The sequence below is a fragment of the Microtus oregoni genome, unplaced genomic scaffold (genome assembly GCF_018167655.1).
Source record: "Microtus oregoni isolate MIOR12 unplaced genomic scaffold, Mior012 000186F_ref0000110, whole genome shotgun sequence".
In the NCBI taxonomy this organism is placed as follows: domain Eukaryota; kingdom Metazoa; phylum Chordata; class Mammalia; order Rodentia; family Cricetidae; genus Microtus; species Microtus oregoni.
The window spans coordinates 387,954-414,679 of NW_024544844.1; the positions used below are offsets into that span (position 1 = coordinate 387,954).

At 43.5% G+C, this 26,726-nt stretch overlaps 1 protein-coding gene and 1 non-coding gene across 2 annotated transcripts; one reads left to right on the forward strand and one right to left on the reverse strand.

The window, feature by feature from the left end:
• Positions 1–26,726, forward strand: LOC121445414 (putative uncharacterized protein CXorf58). The gene is made up of 8 exons (XM_041647553.1): positions 1–116; positions 3,737–3,827; positions 6,441–6,535; positions 7,217–7,328; positions 18,210–18,341; positions 23,001–23,230; positions 24,931–25,087; positions 26,553–26,726. Exons 1-8 carry the CDS (start codon positions 1–3, stop codon positions 26,724–26,726), a joined length of 1,107 nt encoding a protein of 368 aa, XP_041503487.1.
• On the reverse strand, positions 13,393–13,493 carry LOC121445421. The gene has a single exon (XR_005973926.1). It is a non-coding gene; the product is annotated as a small nucleolar RNA U13 (small nucleolar RNA).

The window sequence follows — 26,726 nt, forward strand, 5'->3', positions numbered from 1 at the left end:
ATGAAAAAGTCCTCAAACACAGCAGTTACTGGTGCTCCAAAATCAGATAGTCAGCTCTCAGAAAAAAGCCACAAGACACAGTCGGCACGTGCTGCAAAGATAAAGGCAAGAAAAGAGTAAGAAGCCATCTTTTTGCCTTTTGTCGTTTTTCCACAACTAGACAAATTACAAACTTACCCGGGTTGCTTGTTTGTTTGTATGCTTTCTGTGTTTTTGTTTGTTTGTTTACACGACAGGGTTTCTCTGTGTAGCCCTGGCTGTCCTGGAACTCCCTCTATAAACCAGGCTGACCTCAAACTCACAGAGATTCATCTGCCTCTGCCTGCTGAGGGCTAGGGCTAAAGGTGTGCCCCACCTCCCTGAGCTAAACTTGCCTGAGTTTACTCAGATAACTTTAAACATTCGTTAATGTGTAAATTAAAATTTTGGTGGTTTAAAAAAAATTCCCTTCATGTTGAATATTATAGCTTTAGAATTTTATAATTTGCAAAGTGTAGTCACACGCCTGCTTGCTAATCCTGCAGCCTTCTGAAACAGTTTTGTTAGTGCACATTGTAAGTAAGTGAAAGAGCACTGGGGAGATGGCTCAGTGATTTGGACCCCTCACCTTAGGTGCCTTACAATTACCTGAAATTCCAGTTCCACAGGATGCAATACCTTTGGCCTCTGAGGACCTGCACTGACATGCCCAAGCCCAGGCGCAGACACATACATCCATGTAATTAAAATATTTTTAAATCTTAAAGAAAGGGAGAAAAAAACACAGCTGGGAAGAAAGTTAAACCAGTTAATGAATGGCATCAGCTAGAATTCAAAAGGTTTATTTCTGTACTTTGGGTCTTTTTCTTTCTTTCTTTTTCTTTTTTTTTAAGAGGGATGACTGGCCTGGAATTCACAGAGATTTGCCTGCCTCTGTTCTCAGGTGCTGGGTGCTTTTCTTTTTTCTTTTTTTTTTAATTTTCTTTTTTTTTTTTTTTGAGTCAGGGTTTCTCTGTGAAACAACCCCGGCAGTCCTGGAATTCACGCTGTGAACCAGGCTGGCCTAGAATTCACAGAGATCTGTGTGCCTCTGCTGCCTAAATGCTGGGATTAAAGGCATGCACCATCATCCATGTGATTTTTTTTTGAGACAGGATTTCTCTGTAAAACAACCCAGGCAGTGCTGGAACTCACGCTGTGAACCAGGCTGGCCTCGAACTCAGAGACCTCCCTACCTCTGCTTCCTAAATGCTGGGATTAAAGACATGCACCACCATCCATGGGATTTTCTTTTTTTCAGACAGGGTTTCTCTGTGAAACAACCCCGGCAGTCCTGGAGCTCACTCTGTGAACCAGGCAGGCTTTGAACTCACAGAGATCTGCGTGCCTCTGCTTCCTAAATGCTGGGATTAAAGACGTGCACTGGCACCACCAAGCCCCTTTCTATTTTTGGTTGTTTATATGTGTGTGTGCATGTGACAACCTTGAGTGTCATCTCTAGGAATGCCGTTCAACTCCTTTGAGATACACTCTCTCATTGGCCTACGGTTTTTCAATTAGGCTAAGCTAACCAGCAAGCTCGGGGGTCCTCCTGTTTCCACATCCCCAGCACTGGGATGGCAAGCACATGCCACCATGCCAGGCATTTTTATGTGGGCTCTAAGGAGCAAACTCGAGTCCTCATGCTTGCATGGTAGGCTTTTAGCAGCTGAGTTCTTTTCCCAGCCCTTCTTGGGCCTTTTGTTCTCTAAGTCTACATCTTGCCAGCTAGCAGGGAGATTGGACAGATGTCCTTGTCTTTGCTGATAGCCCTACAGGAGACACTGACTGGGCGGGAGAGCACTGGAGGAGAGACCTGTGAATCAGTTACTACTGGGACATTATCTAAAGGAAATTCTTTCTCTAGCTGCACTGGAGTGAGCCTTGCTGGAGCAAAGATCAGAAAAGGGAATTTCTTTTTCGAGGTCACACTCATAAGCCCCTAGAAAAGCAATGGGGCCTCGTGTCAATTCAACTATCCTAGGTTACATTTTCAATGCACTCCAGTCAGCTAGACCGTGCTTTTAGTAACTAACTGCCTGTAATTCCAGCACAAAGGACCTGAGGCAGGAGGATCTTGAGTCTGAGGCCAGCCTGGACTAAGTTCCCAGCCACTCCACAGTCCATAGTGAGACCCTGTCTGAACTTTTGTAAGAGCCTGACTATAAAGTAGCGGATTGCTGTAGTGCATGTGCATGCTCGTGTGGGTGCGTGCAAGTTTGTGCAGATGTGCGTGCACTTGGATGTGTGCGTGTGAAGGTCAGAGATCTTCCTACACCTCTAGGTGGGGGCAGGGTGGGAGGGTGTGTATGCGCTTACACAGGAGCACCCACCTGCCCTGTACGCGTACGGACAGAAATCAGAAGTCAGAAGTAGACACCGAGTGTCTTCCTCTGTCACTCTCCACTTCGTGTATTTGTTTCTCGACATAGGGTCGCACACTGAATCTGGAGTGTACAGCTTCAACTGGAATCCTGCCTGCACCCACCCTACCCAGTGCCCTGATTACGGAAGTGCACCACAGCACCCACCTTTTACATGGGGGCTCGGGCTTGCTCAGCAATCTTTACCAACTGAGCCATTTCCCAAGCCCTTTACCTTAGTTTTTGAGAGACGCTCTCTCACTGAACTGGAATTCACTAACAAGGCTAGGCTGACTTGCCTAGAAGCCTTGGGGATCCACCTGCCTCCACTTCCCCAGTGCTGGGATTACAAGCATTTGCAAACACATCTATCATTTTATATGGTTTTGGGCTACCAAACTCAGGTTCTCATTCTTTACCCACAAACCTATTTCACCAGCCCCATGAATGCTTTTAGAAGGCAAATTTGCCTTCTCACACCTTCTATTTATTCGTATCCTATCTCCATCCCTTTCCCTTCTATCCTCTCACCCCTCCCTCTTCCTCCCTTCCCTCTCTCTTCCACCCCCAACTCCCCAATAGTAGTAGGAGTTAAACCCCAGGATTTCTGACTAAGGATATACATAGTAGAGTTCTTACCTAGTGTGTAAAAGTCTCTGACTCAATTTCCTTCACCACATAAACCCAGGCCTGGTATAATCCCAGCTCTAAGAAGTTAGAGGCAGGAGGATCAGAAGTTTAAGGTCATACTCAGTTGTGTATCCACCTCTTCAGAGTCATGAGACTGTCTCAGAGAGAGAAGAGAGAGGAGAAAGGAAAGATTGGGAGAGAGAGGAAGGGAGGGAGAGAGAAAATGTCTCACACACACTAGGACTGTAGCCTCAACCCAAATTCACTGTGTAGTCAAAGCTACGTTTCTCTGTAGCTTTGGAGCCTATCTTGGAACTAGCTCTTGTAGGCCAATCTGGTCTCGAACTCACAGAGATCCACCTGCCTCTGCTTCCCGAGTGCCACCTGGCCCAAAGTTGGTCTTGAATTCTTGATCCTCCTGCCTCCACCTGCTAACTGCTGGGAATATAAGAATAAACCACCATGACTGGCTTTATGTGTGTGTCTTGATAAAATTTTAGCTGATTTTTTTTAATCTCAGGGGAAATATTAACTATTCCATATTCTCATTCTGATTAGAGACTACAAAAACTAGTTCCAATTGCTCCATCCAAATGTTCCTTATTAGGTCAGACTTAGTAATGGGGAAATTTAAGAGGATGCATACGTTGAAACTTGTTGAAGATTTTAGGAAAATGAAAAGTACTTCATAAATTGCTAACCTCTTTTCCTCTTATAATTAATAGAAATATTTCAGCAAAAATAATACAGAAGGCCTGGTTCATTTATGCGGACAAAACATTGTTTAAACTCCTAAAACACACAGTTTGTGCAGCGGTAGGTGGTTTTTTTTCCTCTGGCAGCTATTTCTTAACTAATTACAGAGAGAACAAATAACCCTAGTTATCTCTTTGACTTAGATATAGTAAGATTGTGTAAAGTTATAAAATTGCTTCTTCATTAATCTTAATGACTATTTCCGGTTGATTGTTTTAGATCTATTTATTTTTATTTTATTTATGTGTATGGATGCCTTCAGGTTCATCTGTGCACCTAGGCATGCAATGCCTGTAGAGACCAGAGAGGGCATTGGATTCTCCGGGACTGGGGAGTGAAAGACAGTTGTAATGTGAGCATTAGGAATGAAATCTGGTTCCTCTGAAAGATCAGTCAAGATGTTTAACTTCGGGGCCATCTCTCCAGCCCTCTGGATTTATTTTCAATATGAATGAGTGTTACTATTTTTCTGAAATTATTGCAGTTGTATTTTAGTTATTTTTAATTCAAATCTAACCATTAAATCTCTGAATTAAGAACTGAGGGTGTAAGCCAGGCAATGGTGGCGCACACCTTTAATCCCAGCACTCTGGAGACAGAGGCAGGCAGATTGCCAAGTTTGAGACCAGCCTTATTTACAGAGTGAGTTCTAGGACAGCCAGGGCTACAGAGAAACCCTGTTTCAGAGAAAGAAAAAAAAAAGAAGAACAACAAGGGGTGTAGCTCAGTGGTAGAATGTGTATTATCATGTGTGAAGCCCTGGGTTTGATCCCCAACACTTCAGGGAAAAAACCCTGAATTTCAAAGTGCACTTTTGCCCAGCAGTTTCACTTCTTTTTTTAAAAGAATTTATTTATTATACGTGTGTGTATGTACATGAGCCTGAGTGAGTTTATGTGCATGAAAGAGCCTGCAGAGGTCAGAAGAGGGCGGAAGATCCCCTGGAACTGGAGTTACAAGCAATTGTGAGCCGCTGGGTGAGTGCTGAGAAGCAAAGCACTGAGCCATCGCCAACAGTTTCACTTCTAGGAGCACATTCTACAATATCATTTCATTGCAGCATTGGTTCATGCAAGAAAGGAAATGCCTCTGCCTTCACGTGTAGAGCTTGCAGTATTAACACGAGTCTACAAATACAAAGATAGCCAAGACAGCTTGTTAGTGAAAAGGGCAAGTCAGAGTGGTATGAGGGATATAATCCTATTTAAATAAAAATCACAGATGCCCATCCTCCTTCCCTGAAAAAAAAAAAAGAAAGAAAGAAACCCTGGAAACTCAGCAGAGTATTAAGCCTTGCTTAAAGTAGTCTGCTATCTTCTGATATTCTCATTAGAGGAGTTTTGCAGCCCTGAGAAAGTTTGAGCAATATGTATACTTCTTCACTACCTTACCCACAGACCTGTATGTATTACCATACAGAATTCATTTTTAATTATTGTGTTACTGATTTCTCATAATTTCAGTAAATAAATGAAGTTAATAAGCTATTTTTTTTACATCTTTGTTCCAGTGCTTCACAGTAATACTTCACATTAATAATGCCTTATCTTAGCCGGGCGGTGGTGGTACATGCCTTTAATCCCAGCCCTCTGGAGGCATAGTCAGGGAGATCTCTAAATTCAGGGCCAGTCTAGTCTACAGAGTGAGTTCCTGGATGGCCAGGGCTACACAGAGAAATCCTGTCTCAAAAAATAAAAACAAGGAAAAATGCTTTATCTTGTTAAAAATACTATTATTGTACATTTTATGGAATTATCACAGGCATAAAATTGAATAGAGTCATTTAAGGAAAAGAATGGCAATTTTAGAGTCAAAAAATCTAAGTTTGAGACCTATCTTTCTCATCTATGAACTGAGTGATAATATTCTTAGGATTAAATGAGGAGATAGATAATATTCTTAATTAATTAATATTATTAATATTCTTAATTAATGAGGAGATAGATAATATTCTTAGGATTAAATGAGGAGATAGATAGATATATAATAAATAATAGATAGATAGATAGATAGAGATAGATAGATGACTATGATACCACCATATTATATGGTAAATAAAAGGTACTTAAAAATTAGTCACTTAATACCATTATCATCCCCATATTACCATGATTCATTTAACATTAAACACTTGTTAAGTTTCTTGTGTGTTTCAGGGTACTGTATTAGATGCTAGGAATAATAACAAAGAAGAAAGATGCTCTACCTACGTGATGCTTATAATCTAGTTGGAGATACGGATAAGTCCATAGATAAATTCAATAGATTGCAGGAAAGTGTTTTCATAGGAATCTCAAATGCCTGCGATCTCAAAAGGCGTGGATACTCACATTTGGAGACCCCTGAGTTGAAATAACAGGCAAAAGGCTGCATAGACGATAAATTGAGGAGTCAAGAGTAGAAATTCACCTCTTTAGAGCCCTGCGCTCAGGCTTCATTTCACTATGCTTCCAATGTTTTTGTTGTTGTCGTTTTGTTTTCTGGGCTCTTCTGGAGCTTTCTCTGTAGACCAGGCTAGCCTCTAAGTGACAGAGATCCACCTGCCTCTGCCTCTTTGAGTGCTGGAATTAAAGGTGTGTGCCTCCACTATGAGGCTGCTTCCATTCTCGTAATCAGTAAATGACATCTGGACAGGACACCACTTTCTGTTTACAGTGTTGTCCTCTATTTCAGGAATATTGTGTGGCGCACGAACTGCTGACGAGAGTGAGCCCCGTAGAGGCTGCACTTGTTAAAGATCCTAGCGTGAAGTGTAAAGTCAGATTCAGGTAATGTAACTATGCTGACTTATTTTCAGAGAAGAAATAATAGAAATGATTTTTTTAATACTGATTATTTTTCACGACAAAGTTTAAAAGTAAGTATTTCCCTGTTTGCATTTGTTATGTAAAAGGCTAAGACATGACTCTGGCTATAAATTGACATACGGTCTCACCACCATGTGTCCATTCCTTTGCTTGATCTTTATATGCAAATGGCCATTTCTCTCCCACCTACCAGTTCCCAAATAACACTCAAAGGCTTAATATTGCTTATAAATGCTTGACTGATGGCTAAGGCTTATTATTAGCTCTTACATTTAAATTAACCCGTATTTTTTTAATCTATGCTTTGCCATGTGGTTTGTGGCTTGCTACCTCATTTTTTATATGTCTTGCTTCCTCCGTGTGGGGCTGATGTCTCCAAAACTCTGCCCTTTTTCTCCTGTAGTTCTGATTGGATTTCCTGCCTGGCTCTATACTGCCTTGCCATAGGCCAAACAGCTTTATTTATCAACCAATGTGGGCAACATATATTCACAGCATACAGGGAGACAATCCCACAGCATTTATATATTCTTTCTATGCCCTATATTTGAAAAACTATATGAGCTGTGCTAAGTACATGAGAAAGAAGCAATGGATCCCCACAACTGATGTCATATCACTAATTTTTTATCTTTATTTCAGATTTGGTGGTGAAACGTTTCCACCTTTTATCGTGTTCAAAATTTTTTTTAAAAACGATGGTCATGGTTATAAGTATTTCAGTGGGAAAGATTTACTAAAGCCGTCAAGTAAGGTGATGTTTCATGATGGATATTTTATATTAATATTGCTTTGTAACATCTATATGATATCTAAATTGCATTCCAAGTATACAGGCTACATTATTTTGCTATTAGTCAGCCCACCAAGCTTATTCCTAAGCACGATATTTCAGAGTGTCTCCACTAAAAACAAACATGAAATCTATTACTTATATGGAGCCCCAGAAAAATATCTTATCAGCTTTCTTTGCATTAAAACTTTAAATTCTGGCGAGGCAGAGGCAGGCACACCTGTGAGTTCAAGGCCAGTCTGGTCTACAGAGCAAGTTCCAAAAACCAAATATTACAGTATAATACATATTGGTTTATTGAGACAGGGTTTCTCTGTGGCTTTGGAGCCTGTCCTGGAACTAGCTCTTGTATATCAGGCTGGCCTCGAACTCACAGAGATCTACCTGTCTCTGTCTCCCAAGTGCTGGGATTAAAGGCATGCACCATCACTTCAGGCATGAGAAGTATATTTTCATCTTACTCTTGAGGGATAAATTCATGTCATGTTCATCGTTAGATTAAGATGAGGTTGTTTCAATAAAATACCACCGATCGTTTCTATTGTAAGATTATATAATCAGACTTTTCCAGGAACTGAAATTCTCCTGGGTCAATCCCACTGTCCCCATTGTTAGGGTTAAGAAAATGACAACCTCAAAAGGAAGAAGTCACTCAAAAACAGTATTTAAACATTAAAACATGGTATAATAACTTCATTAATTTTTTGTTTATTCCTGAAGTAAATGTTGTAGGGGGAGGAAATAGCCCAGTGATATAAAAAAGAAAATGTGGCTTCCCTTTTCTCCAGCATCCTGTAAGCTTCATCACATGCCCTGCTGTGTCTCCGCCATCCACCTGTCTGAGAACCTGCTAACAGACAGTAGGAAGATATCTGGGTTTTAGAAAACCCCAAATCAGCAAACCCGAGGAAGACTGACAAGACTCCAAAATGATGGCTCAGGTGGTAGACCCTTACATGAAAACTTTTCCTAACAAAAACACTGAAATTCAAAATTTACAGAATCTGAGAATGCCAAGGGTACAGAAAGTCCCCCCACCAGTAGAGGATCCCGGGATGAAATGCATTGACTGTGGGGCCTTTGGACACACTTTAAAAAGCAGGAAGTGCCCTATGAAGACTTGGGATGGTGCCATGGTCCCACTGCCCTTGGGCTTTAGGAAGGAAAGGGAGAGCCAGAACCCACGAAAGCCAAAGAATCCTTGGGGTCCTGACCCAGGGAATGAGACAGAGAGAGAGAGAAAAGACAGAGAAAGACAAGAGAAGCAAAGGTGGGCGCTCCTGCTTAAATATCCCAAGAAGCCCCCAAAGAGGAGGCCGCCGTGTTGGAAGGATTTGGCACCTTTTGGTAACCATCTGAGGCGTCCAAACAGACCAACATTTATCCATATAAGGAGGAGATCATCCGTGAAGTCCACTCAAACTAATCTGCCATCAGTCAAGAAATCTGATGAGGAACACGTGTGTGATACAGCACCTTCCAGAGAAGACACTAATATCTTACCTCTTAAGGAAGAGAAATGTCAGACCTTGGAGGTCCCTAACATGCCACAAACAGCATTTGGGCACAGTGGTGAGAACCCAGCTTTCAGTGAGAATCCAGCAGACCAAAGCACAAAGGATTGCTTCTATCGAGTTCCCCAGGCTGCTTCCAAAGTGCAGGAGATGGGCCACATGCTGAACACTCAGTCACTAGCCCAGTGTTCCAATGAAGATAAACACCCCTGTGTGTACTTCACCACACATCCAGATAGCCTCGAGGCAACCCATGAGGGAAATCTCCAGTTCCCCAGCCAGATTATCCAAAATCCTCAGGAGAAATGGCAAATAAACTTATCTCAGAAACAGCAGAAGCCTATGTTGGAGGCTTTTCATGATGTGCCATGTTCTAGTGCCAGTCAAATTGACCCAAAAGGGTTACCTCAAGTGACCAGTGTTGAACAACAGCCTCCACCCAGCGGAGCTTTCCTGAATTTCTTCCACTCTTTCACTGAGTCCTGTTATACAAAGTCCAACCACGTTCCAGTCGAACCTGTCCGAATGATCTTCACTAGATTGAGAACCGGCTACTGGAGCTCCAAGATCTTGGAAGCTTCCTCATCCCATCCTCCTGAAAAGAAAATGTCTCCGGATAGGATCTCGCCTTCCCTGAAGCACTTTGAAGGATCGTACATACCCCTGGGTCCCACTAAGCAGCCTCATAAATACCCTTCCAGCCTCTCCTTTGAGGAGAGGAAATGAGGAGATCACATCAGAAGAAACTCTCTCCAGTCTCAGAGGGACTTGTGGAGGACTGTAGGAAGGAGGAGAGAGTAAAGGAAGCTGACTGAGCCAGTTGAGTGAGGTCCTTGGACCGGGAAGCATAGGGACTGGGGGAATCCCATCAACTGAACAATAGAAGTATCATTCAGAGCATAAAAAACTGCACTTCAAATGGAGTTTGCGGAGGGAAAATGTTAAGGAGTCTCACATGAAATCTGTAAGAACTTGAGTTAGTATGTACATGTGTTTATTCACACATAAGTAGAAAGCCAGAATTAAGCTGTTTAGCATCCAAGTGTGTATTAGTAGAAAGTCTGGATGGTTGTAGGACTTACATCTTCATCCTGACCTTGGAAAGGCGCTCTTGACTCTCAGGTGTGTAGGCGGAAGCCGGCGTGAAGAAAGCTCTCTTGCACTTACACAGGCTCTTTAATGACTTGTACATATGTTTTAGAAATACGTTTCAGTGTTATTAAAGTTCTATAAACTATACCAAAGAAGAAAGAAAATGTACTCACTGCTACGCCTTCCCTAAAGTGCTGCAGCTGTCACTACTATTAGAGTAGTCAGTCCTAATAGTTCATGGTGTTGCCTTCATTTTATAATGAAATTTTAGAACTGTGTTTGTTCTTGTTATGAAGATGCTATAGTAGTATTCAGCCTGGCTGTTTCGGTGAACACTATAATGGTCTTTTAATGAGCAGAACATACCCAACTTGAAGAGGACAGTTTGGACTGCCCCTGTCCCTTTCATTCCTCTTCAAAACAGACTTCTTCTGAAGTTTGCAATGGGGGGAGGGATTGTTCTTATTCTAAGTTTACATGTTTGCTCTTTGAATAAAATTTTTGGTATCAAATTGATCCAACTTTTCTGTTTACTTATTTCTTTTCAGTATTTGTTTGTTTGTGAAAAGGTTTCTCTGTATAGCCCTGACTATCCCCGGAAGTTTCTACATATACTAGGCTGGCCTTGAACTCTCAGAGATCTGCCTGCCTCTCCCCCTAAAGCTCTGGAATCAGAAACGAGCATCACCACACCCGACTCTTGAACTTCTTGAGCTTCTGCTTGCACTGCCTCCACTTCCAGAGTGCGAGGATAACAGGTATGCAGCACATCTGGTGTGTGCAGTGGCGGAGCTCAAACCCAGGGCTTCTTCATGTGTGCTGGGCACCAGGTGAGCACTGTACCAAATGAGCTACCTCCCTAGCCTTAAATTCATTTACTCTTTCATTTTATTATGTTGTTGTTTTTTTGGGGTTGTTTTTGTTTTTGTTTTTCGAGACAAGGTTTCTCTGTAGCTTTGGAGCCTGTCCTGGAACTAGCTCTTGTAGACCAGGTTGGTCTCGAACTCACAGAGATCTGCCTGCCTCTGCCTCCTGAGTGCTGGGATTAAAGGCGTGCGCCACCACCACCTGGCTCATTTTATTATGTATATGGGTGTTCTACCTGAATGTATATCTGTATGCCACATTCCAGTCTGATGCCAGAGGAGGTCAGAGGAGGATGTAAGATGCCTTTGAACTGGAATTGGAAACGGTCGTGAGCCACCATGTGAGTACTGGGAATTGAACTCCTATGCTCTGTAGGAGAAATCAGTGCTCCTAACTGCTAAGCCATCTTTCCAGGCCCTCATTTATTTCTTTATATAAGTGGGCCAGTTTTAGTTCGTTCAGATGTCTAGTCTAAATCCACTTATCTTTGAAAATACTTTTATTATTCTTATGTGTTGGAAGTGTTTGCCTGCATGTCTGCGCACTACGTGCCTGCCTGGTGCCTGCACGTCTGCGCACTATGTGCCTGCCTGGTGCCTGCACGTCTGCATGCTACGTGCCTGGGGAGGCCAGAAAAGGGCATCGGATCCCCTGGAACTGGATTTACAGACAGTCATGGGCCTCCAGGTGGGTGATGGGAATTGAACCCGGGTTTCCTGGAGGAGCAACCAATTCTCATAACTACTGAGCCCTCTCTCCAGCCCCTGTAATTTCACTTCTAAGGGAAGAGGAAAAGAGGAATTCAGCCAGCACACTTAGCTGCAGAATTCCCCTCCGAATCTCCATTTCTTGGGTTTTTTTGTTTGTTTGTTTTTTTTTTTTGGTTTTTTGTTTTGTTTTGTTTTTTTTCGAGACAGGGTTTCTCTGTAGCTTTGGTTCCTGTCCTGGAACTAGCTCTTGTAGACCAGGCTGGCCTCGAACTCACAGAGATCCTCCTGCCTCTGCCTCCCAAGTGCTGGGATTAAAGGCGTGCGCCACCACCGCCCGGCCAGAATCTCCATTTCTTGTTGCACGTCCTCGTCGGTTCCCAGCCGCCTCTCTCGGGTGTTCCTAGCAGGCACAGCAAGTGAAAGGGGAGGAACAAAGGAAGTTAGGCAAAGCTACTGTAATCAAGACAGAAAAATGTGGCATAAAGACACACATAGGATCCTCCAGAAAAAAATAGAACTGTATCTATATATAGATGATCAGTGTTCTTTCCAAAGGCGCCAAGGCAGGTCAAATAGCTCTAAAGCAGTGGTTCTCAACCTTCCAAATGCTGCGACCCTTTAATTCAGTGCCTCTTGCTGTGGTGACCCCCAACCGTAAAATTATTTTTGTTGCTCCTTCATATTTGTAATTTTGCTACCGTTATGAATCCTAACGTAAACGTGTTTTCTAGTGGTCTTAGGAGACCCCTGTTAAAGGGTCTTTTGACCCTTCCCCCAAAGGATCGCAACCCACAGGCTGAGTTTCGCTGTTGTAGAATAGGATAATGATTTGTGCATGCATGCGCATTTGCGCATGCGTGCGTGCGCATTTGCGCATGCGTGCGTGCACATATGTGCGTGCGCGCACACACATGCACGCATGCTCTCTCGTTTTGTTTTTGACTTTGACGATCTATTCTCTCAGCATTGGTAATTTACAAGAGGTTCTCATTATTGTTGGTCCACCAGAGAATTTTCTAAAACCTTGCTACCCAAAGCATGTCTTACACACGGGCATCCACTGGGCCATTTTAAAACGCAGAACCTCGAGACTGGAGAGACAGCTGAACAGTCAAAAGTATGCGTTCCTCCTGCAGAGGACCCAAGTTTGGGTCTGTCACCCACATCAGGTGGCTCACAACCATCTGGAACTCCAGCTTCAGGGGATCTTGGGTCTTCTCTGGCCTCCTGGGGCACATACGTGCATGTGCATATGTGCACACATAACTAAAGAATAAAAATAAGCCGGGCAGTGGTGGCGCACGCCTTTAATCCCAGCACTTGGGAGGCAGAGGCAGATAGATCTCTGTGAGTTCAAGGCCAGCCTGGCCTACAGGAGCTAGTTCCAGGACAGGCTCCAAAGCTACAGAGAAACCCTGTCTCAGGGCTGGAGAGATGGCTCAAAGGTTAGGAGCACTGACTGCTCTTCCAGAGGTTCTCAGTTCACATTCCCAGCAACAGCATGGTGGCTCACAGCCATCTGTAATGAGATCTGGCGCCCTCTTCTGGCCAGCAAGCATACAGACAGAACACTGTATACATAATAAATCAATCTTTAAAAAAAAAAGTTTAAAAAAAGAAAAGAAACCCTGTCTCCAAAAAAAAAAAGAATAAAAAATAAGTATTTTAAAGAAAAAAATGCAGATGCACCTGTCCCACACCAGACCCCCAGGCCCAGCATATACATTTTAACAAGCCCCCCACACAGTGATCTTTGACAAGAAATCATTTATGAGGACTACCCTAAAAGACCTCCTATTCCATGGCCCGGAGTACCACTGGGTAACTGGCATTTTTTTTTCATGTCAGACAATATTGTGCCTACATGCAATGGTGTTAAAGGAGGCACATCTCACATAATGGTGTTAAAACCCAGTTACTACACTTACAGGCTACAAAAGGATCCGTGGATCCAACTGACAAGCCTTAAGTGTTGACATATAGCAACCGTTGTTTTACATTGAAAAAGGCCTGTCCTTTTAAACTTTTTTTCATATAAGAAAAACATTAATAGCTACCCTTGTTACTTGATTATTCTCTCTCTCTCTCTCTCTCTCTCTCCCTCCCTCCCTCGTTCTCTTCCCCTCCCCACCTCCTGCTCTTTTCCCCTCTTTGTGGCAAGATTCATATATACTAGGCTGGCCTCGAATTCCTGTAACCAAACTGGAACTTCTGATTCTCCTTCTGCTTTCCTATGCTGTTAATACAGGTTTCCACCACGATATCTGATTTGTACAGTAAATTCGGAGGATCAAACTCAGGGCTTCATGCATGCTAGGCAAGTGGTCTGCTAGCCTTGCCGTCTTTGTCAGTCCTGCTTGATCACTTAGGGGTGAAGGAGTACCCACGCTGGAGGTTAACGTTGAGGAAGTCCTCCCCATTTGTTTTCCATGTTGATTTTTGAGACAGGATCTGTCATTGAACATGGGCTCACCAATTTTTTGTTTGTTTGTTTGTTTTTCAAGACAGGGTTTCTCTGTGTAGCTTTGGAGCCTATCCTGGAACTAGCTCCTGTAGACCAGGCTGGCCTCGAACTCACAGAGATCCACCTGCCTCTGCCTCCCAAGTGCTGGGATTAAAGGCGTGTACCACCACTGCCCGGCTGGGCTCACCAATCTAACCAAGCTAACTCGGCAGTAAGATTCAGGGATCTGCCTGTCTCTGTCCCACGACAGTGGGGTTTCAAGATGTATGCCACAATGGATACTGTAGGATATCTTACATGGGTGCTGGTGGTCAGAACTTGGGTCCTCCCACTTAGGCAGTAAGCACTTTACCAACTAAGCCATCTGCTCGGTCCCTCTGGCCCAACTTGATCAGTTTCTATCAACTATAATCTCGAATGTGCATCATCTCATTTAATTCCCATGAAAACTAGTCTGTATGTTTTGTTAATCTATCTTTACTCCTTAGAATGTATATGAAAGTAGAAAAGAGACTAATGGAGAAGTGGGAGTAGGAGAGAGATAGATATCTTATAAAAATGCCATAATGCCTAATAATGAAAAATAAAAGCACACATGCAAAAATAAATAAATAAAAAGACCAAGTAACTGACTTAAAATCTTCCAATTAGAGAGTGAAAGAATTGAGACCAAAGTCCGTGTTCTTAACCACTCCGGAGGTCTGGGATGACACTATACATGTTCTCTCACATGGCCCTCCTCCCGTTCTCTATGCTGAGAAACACTGTTCCCACTTTGTGGAAAAAGCTAGAATTTGAAGCCGGGCATGGTGGTGCATGCCTTTAATCTCACACTCAGGAGGCAGAGGCAGCTTGGTCTACAGAGCACGTTCCAGGACAGCCAGGGCTACACAGAGAAACCCTGTCTCAAAAAAAGGAAAGAGAGAGAGAGAGAGAGAGAGAGATTAGCTTTTGAAGAGAGACTTGGAGATGTATAAGTGAGATTTGAATGCTAATCTGTTTCTACCATACTGCATACTTTTCAAAGCTGAAACAATCACAGCAGTTAGCGAGCTGTTATTTATTTATTCTGCATCTGCCTATACTGAATTATTCTAAGTCAAGTGCAAGGGTACCACTTCCATAAGTGGGAATTTCCAGCAAAAAAAGAGCAACTGGCTGGATGTGGCCAATTTCTGACAAAGAACATTTTGACTATTGGGCAGCACTCTTTATTTTTTTTCAAACACCTCTGGGCTTGTTTACATGAGCATGAGGACCTGAGTCCTGACCACCAGCATCCACGTAAGATAAATCACAGTATCCATTGTGGCATACATCTGAAACTCCCTGCTGGAGGACAGAGACACACAGACAATAAGCTGACATGTTTAAGTACCTGGTCCCTGGTTCAAGGTTCCTATTGAAGATGTGATCTCTTAGCTTCCTGCTCCAGGCACCTGCTGCCATGTTTCCCCTGGTATTTGTGGAGTCGCCCTCTGGAGCTGTACGCCAAAGGAAACTCTTCCATAAGCTGCTTTTGATCATGGTATTTTCCACAGCAACAGAAACGTTACTAATACGCTCTTTCACAAGTAGGCAGAGAGCTTGTCCAATGTTTCTGGGCCTGGTTTTCTTTGCTCACGGGACTAGAATAGACCCAGTGTATCTCAGTGTATGGATGAGAAAACTGGGTCTTGGAAGGATCGGTGGTAGTGGCTGAGTATAGCGGTGGAGGGAAGAGCTGATAATACATGCCTTCTCTAGGTAATCTGAGCTGAAGTAATCTATAGTTATTCCTAAAGAAATCGTGAAAGCAGAAATTGCATGGTTTTATATCTGTTCAGTGTGCCAGGATTTGTTTTTACCTTTAGTGCGTTTGGGCTGATTAATTAAAATCCGCAGGACATTGTAATAAAACACATTAGAGAGATGCACCAATATCATCTTTTCTTCAGGTCTATGATGTGCAAAGAAATTGGTGAAATGAAAAGCAAAAATAATCCGCCCATGGAAAAGCTCCTCCGATTTTCATTAAACTGTTCATTTTGGTGCATTAAGAATAAAATATGACCACTGAGACATTTTCTCCCCATTTCATCCTCCATGTGCATTACCAAAGCTTTGGAAGTCAAAACAAAATACAAAGGGACTATTTTGGATAATAAAAGAGAATTAGAGAGGAAGATATGTGAAGGCTAGCTATTGTGTTGTGCTTTAGTGAAAGGAACAGAAGCTCTGGCTTTTGACTCTGACCAGCTCTCTCTTATGGCCTTCTGGGCGGGGGACACAGCCTCCATGCTCTGCCAATAGCACATTTTGAGGTCCAGAGAACGAAACTGATCTGGAATAGAAAGAGACTCGAGTTTTCCTCTGCCAGCCTCCCTCCACATAAGCAGACCCTTTGTGGCCAGAAGCACAGATCCACCTTAGAAACGGTGTTAGATGATTCTGCACATACTTATGGAGGCCTGGCAGTACTTAAGTCTCTCCCAGTGTGGCCAGCTAGTATCTGCAGGACAGATATGTGGGAGGATTTGGTGTGACTAGAGCCAAGACAAAGAACTTCAGTCTCTGTGCTGTCTATGAATTTTCTCTCCTTGGCCTCTCAGACATTTTCCTTGAATGCAAACTGTTGGCATTTTAGAAAGAAGGAAAAATCCTTTATTTGCTTTTCTTTGACTACTGATAATGAAAGCTGGAAGGCAAGGGAGGTAGAAGCAAGGCAACACGCCTGCCATTTCTGTTTGAAACAATGAGTTAGCTAACAGAAAAGATTGTGAATTCCAGCAGCACATTGTCTTCTCGGTCCTCGGCACCCCTTTTCTTTTCTCTGATGCACAAATGAGAGTATGGTGTCTTTTGTTTTCATTTAAATGAAAAGAATGGGCCTGGCGATGGTGGTGCACACCTTTAATCCCAGCACTCGGGAGGCAGAGGCAGGCGGATCTCTGTGAGTTCGAGACCAGCCTGGTCTACAAGAACTAGTTCCAGGACAGGCTCTAAAGCTACAGAGAAACCCTGTCTCGAAAAACCAAAAAAAAAAAAAATGAAAAGAATGCTTTGCTTTGTTTTGTTTTGTTTTCGAGACAAGATTTCTCTGTGTAGCTATGGAGCCTGTCCTGGAACTAGCCCCGTAAATCAGGCTGGCCTTGAACTCACAGAGATCTGCCTGCCTCTGCATCCCAAGGGCTGGGATTAAAGGTGTGTGCCACCACTGCCGCCTAGGTAAAAAGAACCTTTTGTAAAAGAAAAAAATCTTAAAAACTATGGTCCAGGCTGGAGAGAAAGCCTGATGGTTAAGAACACACAGTGTTCCTGTGGAGGACACTAGTTTGGTTTCCAGCAGGCATATCAGGCAGCTTACAACAGACCGTAACTGCAATCCCAGCAGATCAGAGGCCCTCTTCTTACCTCCGTGGGCACTAGATTCATATTGCAAAATTCACATACATATACACATAATCAAATATAAACATAAAATCTTTCTTAAGATTTGGTGTGTTGTTTGCAAGTATGTCTGTTCACTGTCTGTGTGCAGTGCCCACAGAGGCCAGAAGAGGGCACCAGATTCCCCTGGTTGTGAACTGTCACGTGAGTCCTCTGGAAGAAAAACAAAGGCTCTTAATTGCTGAACTATCTCTCCAGCCCCAAATTAAAACCTTTTTAGAAAATGTGGTCCCTTCAGGACTGTAAACTCAGCTATACCTGTGGTTTTATTTCAAAACTATGCATCAGTATCTATGTGGACAAATTTCAAGTGGTTTTAAAATGCCTATATAAACCTGACATGAAGATCCATCCCTATAATCCCAGCACTTGAGAGGTGGAGGCAAGAAGAAGTATAAGCTCATCCCTGACTACATAGCAAATTCAAGGCCAGCCTGGGTTACACGTGACTGTGTCTCAGAACAAATCCTTATGTGGCTGGGCATGGTGGCTCATGCCTGTAGCCCCAGCATTTAGGGAGCTAAGGCAGGAGGATTACTAGTAAGTGCTTGGTCAACCTGGGCTACATAGTGAAACGTTATTTTAACCCCTTCCCTTCCTCCCTACCAAAGGCAGCTATATAATTTCCTTTTTGTAAACATAGCCCTTCTGTTACTAGCAAGACTGTAAAAGACAGGAACAATATTTGCTGTATTTGTCAGAAAATAGAGAAAATGTGTGCCAGTGATTTAAAATATATTATTTTGAAAATCGGCTTTCTTTGTAGGCAGTGACTGATGCCTACAAGATAATGGGGGAAAGAAAATTTTATCAACAAATTATGGAAGATGAGCATTTTTTCCAGAAATTCAAAATAGCTGATCGTATGGATGTTGTCACAGTGAAAGACTACATGCAGGTAAGGAATTATAGATATTGAAAAATCAACAAAAAATCTTTCCTGACCCTACCGTCTAACAAGAAAGAATCATAATTTTTGTTTTGTTTTGTTTTTTAATACAAGGTTTCTCTGTGTAACAATCCTGGCTGTCCTGGAACTCACTTTGTAGACCAGGCCTCACTTTGTAGCTGGCCTCGAACTCACAGAGATCCGCCTGACTCTGCCTCCCAAGTGCTGGGATTAAAGGTGTGCGCCACCTCCACCCAGCTCATAATTCTTTTAATTGTGATAAAATACATCCAACATAAAATTTCCCATTTGGAGGACTGGCGAGATGGCTCAGTGGTTAAGAGCACTGGCTGCTCTTCCAGAGGACCCAGGTTTAATTCCCAGCGCCCCATAGCAGCTCACAGCTGTCTGTAACTCTGGTTCCAGAGGATCTGACATCCTCACACCAATGCACATAAAATATTTTTTTTAAAAAACTAGCATTTGGGGAGCCAGAGAGATGGCTCAGAGGTTGAAAGTGCTTGCTGTGCTTCCAGAGGACCTGAGTACAGTTCCCAGTTCCCAGATCAGACAGTTCACAACTGCTTTTAACAGCAGCCTGAGAAGACCCAATGCTGTTGTCTTCTGGCCTCTGGAAGTACAGCATACACATGCTATGCATGCTTGAGCACATGTGCACACACACGCACACACACGCGCACACACACACACACACACACACACACACTGAACAAAATGTAATTTTTAAAAAGATTTATTTGTTTGTTATGTATACAATGTCCTGCCTGTATGTATTCCTGCATGCACCAGATCTCATTATATATGGTTGCAAATCACCATGTGGTTGTTGGGAACCCAGGTCCTCTGAAAGAGCAGTCAGTGCTCTTAACCACTGAACCATCTCTCCAGCCCCCACAAAATGTCATTTTTTAAGCCAATGAGTGAAAAGCTACCTCTGGCTGCAGGGTACAGAAAGAATTAGGAACCAGCAAGAGTTCTGTTCAAAGGCTCTTGATATTCCAGGGGAAATGGTGGGTGCTCGGTTTAAGAATATATGTCTCGCAAGATTCAGAGTAAAGGCTATGGGCCTGGTGACAGACAGGGAGAGAAACAGAAGGAATCCGTCTGGCATGACTCGTGGGTTTCTGGTTTGCATAGCTGGACAGAGAAACGCTGAACTGGGGCACTTAAGCAGCATACTGAATAATAATAAAATAATAATTAATAATAATAATAAATGTTTTTGTAATGCTCCCTCCCATTTTTCTACTGACAATCCAAATAGGCAAACATTGGCAATACGAAAATTACCAGTACTCTGACTCCTAATGTAATAACTATGTGACCTTAGCTTCTTCATTTGGAAGCCTCAGCCTCACGTTGCCATCTGAAGTTAATATAGAGCCTTAGAGACTCTTGATTGTGTTTTCTTTCTTCTAAGAGGCTGAGCCTCGGAGACTAGGGAATTAGATCAGAAACTAAAGGAAGCTAGAGATGCCAGCTATCTTTGCCAAGGACATGAGTCACGAACACACAGGTTGTGAATATGTCAAGGACTGGGGTCCCAGACAGAAGGCCCCAAATATTTCCACTGGAAAAGAGATAAGATTATTTGTGGGCATGAATGGCATTTGGAAAGACCTTTCCGGGCTTGTCATTTCCTTTGCTCTTTAAGTTTGTAAATTCTGCGACCCTCTGTAGGGATAAGAGCAATGAAGCTTTAGTGAGTTCTAAAGACTCGCCCAAGGTCACACAGTGAGTGAGGGGCAGAGGTCTGAGACAAACGAAAACACAGGCATTCTCATTGTGCATGTGGTGTAGGGCTGAAATAACCAAGGATATGAGCTGAAACTATACCAAGCACAGCTCACATTTTTCTATTGTTTTGAGCCAAGTTCTCATGTAGTCCATGCTGACCTCAGGTTGGCTATGTAGCCAAAGGATGACCTTGAACTTCTAATCTTCCAGTCACCACATCCCAAGTGCCACCTCTCCTGGCTGTTTGATTTCCAGTGTGTGCAGATCTGATTTTTTTTTTCAGCACGGAAGCTTGAATCCAGGGTTCCTTGCATGACAGGCACGCACGCTATCCCTAAACCATGTCCCCAGCCCCATACAAAGCAAACTTAATAATCAATAGAGAAAATCTGTTGGCACATTAAAAACAGCTAGATGTGCTGGTGCGTGGCTGTAAACTCGGCGCTCAGAAAGTTGAGGCAAGTTTGAGGCCAGCCTGGGCTACATAGAGAGCTCCAAAGCAGCCCTGAGTTACATAGAAAGATCCAGTCTCGCCGGGCGATGATGGCGCACGCCTTTAATCCCAGCACTCGGGAGGCAGAGGCAGGTGGATCTCTGTGAGTTCGAGACCAGCCTGGTCTACAGAGCTAGTTCCAGGACAGGCTCCAAAGCCACAGAGAAACCCTGTCTCTAAAAAACCAAAAAAAAAAGAAAGAAAGAAAGATCCAGTCTCAAAACCAAAACAAAAACAAGCATTAAAAGCTCTCTTACAATAGAAATGAAAGCCTCAAAATGTTTACTATGGTATTATTTAATACATCTAAAAACATTGAGAGTGAAGGTTTCATTTCTTTGTATACACTAATCAGCTGAGAAGATGCTAAAAAAAACAATGAATTGACCACTTTAAGTGGGTGAAGTATATGATATGTGAACCTCAGTAAAGCTGCAAGTATAACAGATTGGGGATGTAGCTCAATGGTACGGTGCCCTGAGTTTGATCCCTACCTCAGTCAAAACAAAGAAAAGGCATGGGGGGAAAAAAGCATAATCAAAAAAAAAACATGAAGCCTGTGGCTCAGGCCTATTATCCTAGATGTTTAGGATGCAAAAGGATCACAAGTTCAAAGCCCGCCTGAGGTACAGAGTAAGTGCAAGGCCAACCTAAGTAACTTACCAAGATGGTATCAAATTTTTAAAAACTGGCTGGAGAGATGACTCAGAGGTTAAGGGCACTGCCTGCTCTTCCAGGGGTCCCGAGTTCAATTCCCAGCAACCACATGGTGGCTCACAACCATCCGGCGCCCTCTTCTGGCGTCCAAGCATGCAGGCAGAACACTGTATCCATAATAAATAAATGAATAAATAATTTTTAAAAATTAGTGTTAAAAAAATAAATTTAAAAAAATGTAAAGGTCGAGGGGTAGAGCACTATGCACACAGCCCTAAGTTCTACCCTCAGCCCACCTAAAGAGCCCTTGGAAGGATGCTGGCCTTCTTGTTCTCGCGGAAGTTACAGTGGGGTCCAAACTGTCTTTGCTGTGTCTTTATCAGTTGTCACACTCCTAAGCTTGACTCGGCTGCTGACATTTTAGTCTTCGTATTGTGTATGTTGCAAACTCTGTTAGATTTCTCCCAAGAACGAAGCTTTTTCTGCCAGAGCCACTGCATTCGTCCGGTCACAACCATTTATGTTGGTGAGTTCACCCTCTCCAAGCCCCTCCGGCGATGCAACATCTCCAGTTCCCTAAGCCCTGGCCGCCTCGTAGAGCCACCCGTTTCTTCTCCAACTCGCTTTGCACTGGATTCCAGCTTCTCTTCCAGGGATACCACGTTTGGTTTCTCTGCTGGCCAAGTCTGTCTTTGAAAAGAAAAAGGTCATTTTTATTTTAATCGTGTGTGGGGCAAGATTATGTGCACGTGTGTGCAGGTGTCCACGGAGGCCAGAAGAGGGCGCTGGAGTTACAGATGGTCGTGAGCCAACTGGCACGAGCGAGCTAGGAACCTAACTCGGTCCTTTCCAAGAGCAGCATATGCTCTTAACCGCTGAGCCGGCTGGCTCTCCAGCCCCCAATTCCCTCTTTTGATTATCTATTTTTGTAAAATGTCACATGGGCTTAAATATCGTGAGACAAAAAGGCCACGGAACTGCGTATTTGCTGTCTGTGTGTGAACTAGTTCCAGGACTCACAGTGAGCAAACGCTGATGTTTTTAGAGACTTGTCACTAAGGATGACGGCACACTTGTCACCAGTGCAGTAGGCTGTGAACGGAAGATCCAGCTGTAGAGTCTGCTTTATGCAAAGGTTTGTAGTGAGAATTGGAATCGGCTGCTTCTCGGTGAGAGACTGGTAGGACTTAACAAAATGGTGGCAGCTGACGCTTCTGCATGATGCCACATGGGTACGTGTGTGTGTGTTTGTGTGCGTGTGTGCATTCGAGTGCATGCGAAAGTGGGTGCACACGAAAGTTCGAGAGTGTGTAGTAGGCCCTAAAAGCCTTATTCCTAGCACTCTAGCTCCTAATCCCCTATACCTATCTCTTAAACACACATTGATATTGTTGAATTGAATACCTAAATTGTGTTTTTAAATTGCTTGCCTAATATTGCTTTAAATTGGAAAAAAATAAAGCAAGATTCCTACAAGTACTACAAATAAAGGCGGTAAAATTCTCCACTTAGCACCAGAGATTAGCTCGTTATCCCTAAAACAGTGTGTGCCGGTGTTGCTGCGTTAGGGAAACATTTAGAGAACGTGGAGCTGTGGGAACAGAAGCTTCACGGCACGGGGCCTGCCTTCCAGTAAGGGAGTTAAGGTACACACAGATAACGGAAATGTCCGGCTGGGATAAAAGCCAGAGGAGAGAGCTGTCGGCAGCGTTTGGAGATGAGCTCTAACCACTGCGCATTCTGCATTTTTCCCCATGTAGTACTGCAGTCTTCTGGATGACTCCCCTGCATCATCTGGCGGCAAGAATAACCAGTGGCGAAGATTAAACCTCGGAAGCATTCCCAAAACGATGATGATGTACGACATCGTTGATTACGCAGAGTCCGGAGTCATCTCGAACCGTTTACAAAAAGAAATGAAATATTTGGTGCAGAAGCCACTAACAGAAGCGATGCGCCAGCACCAGCTAGAGGTTGTTTCTAAAGTTAGGTAAGAGACCATTTTTCTGGAGTTTACAGTACTAAAAGCATTCCTGAAAATGTTCCCTTGCTGAGACACAGTAGACTAAAGAGAACCACAGGGCACATGGGAAAGCCTGAGTTCGGAAAGATGGTCCCAAACGTATGCAGCTTTGTAAGCAGAACACTAACAGAAAGGCCAGTTGGTACTGAGGTGGTGACTTGTGCCACCAGGCGGGCGCCTCAGGATGCCCCGGCAAATGAGAAGGCAGTGCAGTGGTAAGGAGCTGCTGGTGACTGTCACTGGAGCAGGCACCCACGGAGATGCTGCAGCTGCTGGAAGAGAAGCCCTCAGGCCAGCACGGCTTGCTTTCAAGAGAACATAAGACGTGGTGCAACCTGGGAGCCATCCTAGGTCAGGAAGTGGTGGGCCACAGTAGCGTGAGTCGGGGGCTAAGTGTGCCTCTCTGGGGAGAGGGGCCTGCGTGCAACTGTTAATATTTTTCTTTTCCTAAGTGTAGCCAAAAAGGCTCGCATTGTCCGTGTGGCACAGAGCTGAAGGCTTTTCCCTCCGTGCGGCACAGAGCTGAAGGCTTTATTCTTCCTGTTGAAAGCTCAAATTGGCCAGGCGGTGGTGGCGCAAGCCTTTAAACCCAGCACTCGGGAGGCAGAGGCAGGAGGATCTTTGTGAGTTCGAGGCCAGCCTGGTCTACAAGAGCTAGTTCCAGGACAGGCTCCAAAGCTACAGAGAAACCCTGTCTCGACAAAACCAAAAGAAAAAAAAAAAGAAAGCTCGAATTGAACTCTCACTCTCCTGGCTCCCATTGCCTAGGACCAGTTGTATATAAAATGCAATGGCATTATTCCCTTCCTTACCAATAACAAGCAAACCGATTCGTATTTTGGACGACCATGTTGTAACAAGATATATGGATTAGGAGCTGAAACGACAGGGACTGAACGCTATTATTCCAAACAGATTGCTTTTAATGTCCATTACTAAGACTTACCCGGCCCAGCTTATTTACAAGTTAATCTGTCTTTCTTAAGAAAGAGAAAGCGATGCTAAGACTGAAGGGGACTTGCTGGCAATATGTCTTCACACATATCTTGCAATGAGAAATGGTCCTTAGACCACAAAGAAGACACTGGCAAGGAAACACACTGGGGACTCTCAAGAACAAAGATGAAAGGTGTTGGCCCGACAATGTAATTTAGCTCTTTTATTTTACAGTCAAGGCTGTGCACTTTCCAGACAGATAGCCTGGCTTAAGACGTGGTCTGTCATCATGAAATAGATTTTCTCTAGCTCATGCATGTGAGCATTGAATATAGAACTTAACCCTATTACCACCAAGGTCAAATAAATGATGTCATTTTCCTCACTGCCATACATAACCTTCATCTCCCTGCTATTTGGATTCGTGCTACTGATTATCCAAGAATGAGTCATTTGGAAACCAGACAGCTAGCCAAATTTTAAATCAACTGAAGAAGAAAAATATTTTCATAAGAGCATCTTTGGATAAAGTCCTAGGCTGGGATCTCCCAGAAGTAAACCCCCAAGAGCAGGAACTGAGTCGGAGCAGTTTCTTTGGGACCTGCTGAGGGTTAGGGCAGTACCATAGAAACGAAAGCCTGTGTGTTAGCAAGAGTTACCACTGGAGCTACCTGGAGCTTTGTGTTCTTTTCTTTTTGTTTGTTTCGGTCTCTAATTCAAATGTCTTCTAGGTGCCCATGCATTACAACCATCCGTCCTTTTTACCAGCCTTGGGAAGAGCAAGGTAAAGCGAAACATCTGGGCCGCCGATCCAAGCAGGCACAAAAGAAGGTTGAAAAAATGAAAAAAGCCTATATGGCAGCTAAACAAGACAAGGCTTCCTCCAAGGTAACTCAAATTTAACTAGCAGGGAACTCACTCGCTAGCTGGGGCAACCTTCAAACTGCCTGTCCGTCCGTAACTTTGTTTGCACAAAGAAATGCAAGTTCAGGGCTGAAACACCTTTCGCACACCAATACCTGGGGAGTGGGAAGCTACTTTCTGGTAACACCGTTTTCTTTTATTATATGTTTGTTTGTTTGTTTGTTTGTTTGACTGTGTATCCCTGGCTGCCCTGGAAGTCTGTGTAAAGCAGGCTGGCTTCGAACTCTCGGAGAGTGGAAATGAAAAGCATGCGCTACCACACCCAGCTGCATTTTCGGCTCTTAAATATCCACACACTTTCTAGTCCTGGGGAGGCAGAGGCAGGGAGAGCCTGAGTTCAAGGCCAGCTGGATTATATTACTTAGCTCAAAGCCAACCTGTGCTGCATAGCAAGACCATTTCAAAACAGAAAAAAAAAAAAGGTGGGGGAAGCAACCTGGAGAGAGGGCTCAGCAGTCAAGAGGACTGGCGTTCTCTTCCACAGGACTGTTTCAATTCCCGGTGCCCACACTGTGGTTCACAGCTATCTTTGACTGCAGTTCCAGGGGATCTGATGCCCCACTCTGGTCCAGGAGATCTGATGCAGTACCAAGGTTACTGCACGCACATGGTACACAGACACATGCGCAGACAAAACACCCAAACACATTAAATAAAAACGAAGGCTAAAGCTTTTTTTATATATACAAAAAGAATTCTTGCACAATATTGGTAACTATTCTATTAAGCACCCGCTGTTTGAACTCCACATCAGCAAAAGCTGGCAAAAAGGAAAGAGTGACTTATTGTCCCACAGGTTCGATCCAGTGTTTCTCTGTGGGTGCTTTTCTCAGAATGAAAGCCTTCTGATGTGTGTGCTCAAAACTAAAGCAGAGCTTCCCAGGTGCTATACACTGGCCTCTATCCCTACCTCTGTCATTTTTGAGACATAGGGTCTTCCTGTGTTGTCCAAAATGGCCTCTCCTTCTGAGCTCGAGCTTTAGCCTCCTGAGTAGCTGGAGCTATAGGCTGGAGAGGTTCTCTTTAACCATAAAAGAGCTATGCTATATAAAATCTGCCTCTATACTTCCACATTGAAGGGATATTTATAATGAACATGTTTTGATGCACTACCGTGTGATTTTTAAAACTTTTGCCGGGCTGGCGAGATGCTCAGCAACTAAAGGCACTTGCTACCAAAGCTAATAACCTGAGTTTGAGCCAGACTCCACATGATGGAAGGAGAGAACCAACTCCCCAAAAGTTGCCTCTGGCTTTGACCCTTGTGCCATGGTACTTGTGTGTTTTATCTTAAATAAATACATGAAAATATTCTTAATTCTGCTCAAAATTTGTGGAGGGTGAAGCTAAGTAAAAAGTAGAGAATAAAAATACAAAGTGGTGAAAGCCAAACGCGAAACCGTCCGCTTTTATTTGTAATTCCCCCCAGGAAGCACAGGCAGACATGTTCGAAGGGAAGGAGAAGAAGGTCATCTTCAGCAGCCCATCTTTTGAAATCCTGGCAATTGAAGACTCCTCATCAGACACCGAACTGGATAAAGAAGAAAGGGAACTATTTACCTGGTATCAAGACCTGTATGTTAAACAGTCTTCATTGTTTTGA

Coding starts and splice junctions, on each gene's coding strand:
- LOC121445414 (XM_041647553.1), top strand. CDS start 1: ATGAAAAAGTCCTCAAACACAGCAGTTACTGGTGCTCCAAAATCAGAT. Junction 6,536..7,216: donor AAGTGTAAAGTCAGATTCAG/GTAATGTAACTA, acceptor TCTTTATTTCAG/ATTTGGTGGTGAAACGTTTC. Junction 7,329..18,209: donor TACTAAAGCCGTCAAGTAAG/GTGATGTTTCAT, acceptor CTTTCTTTGTAG/GCAGTGACTGATGCCTACAA.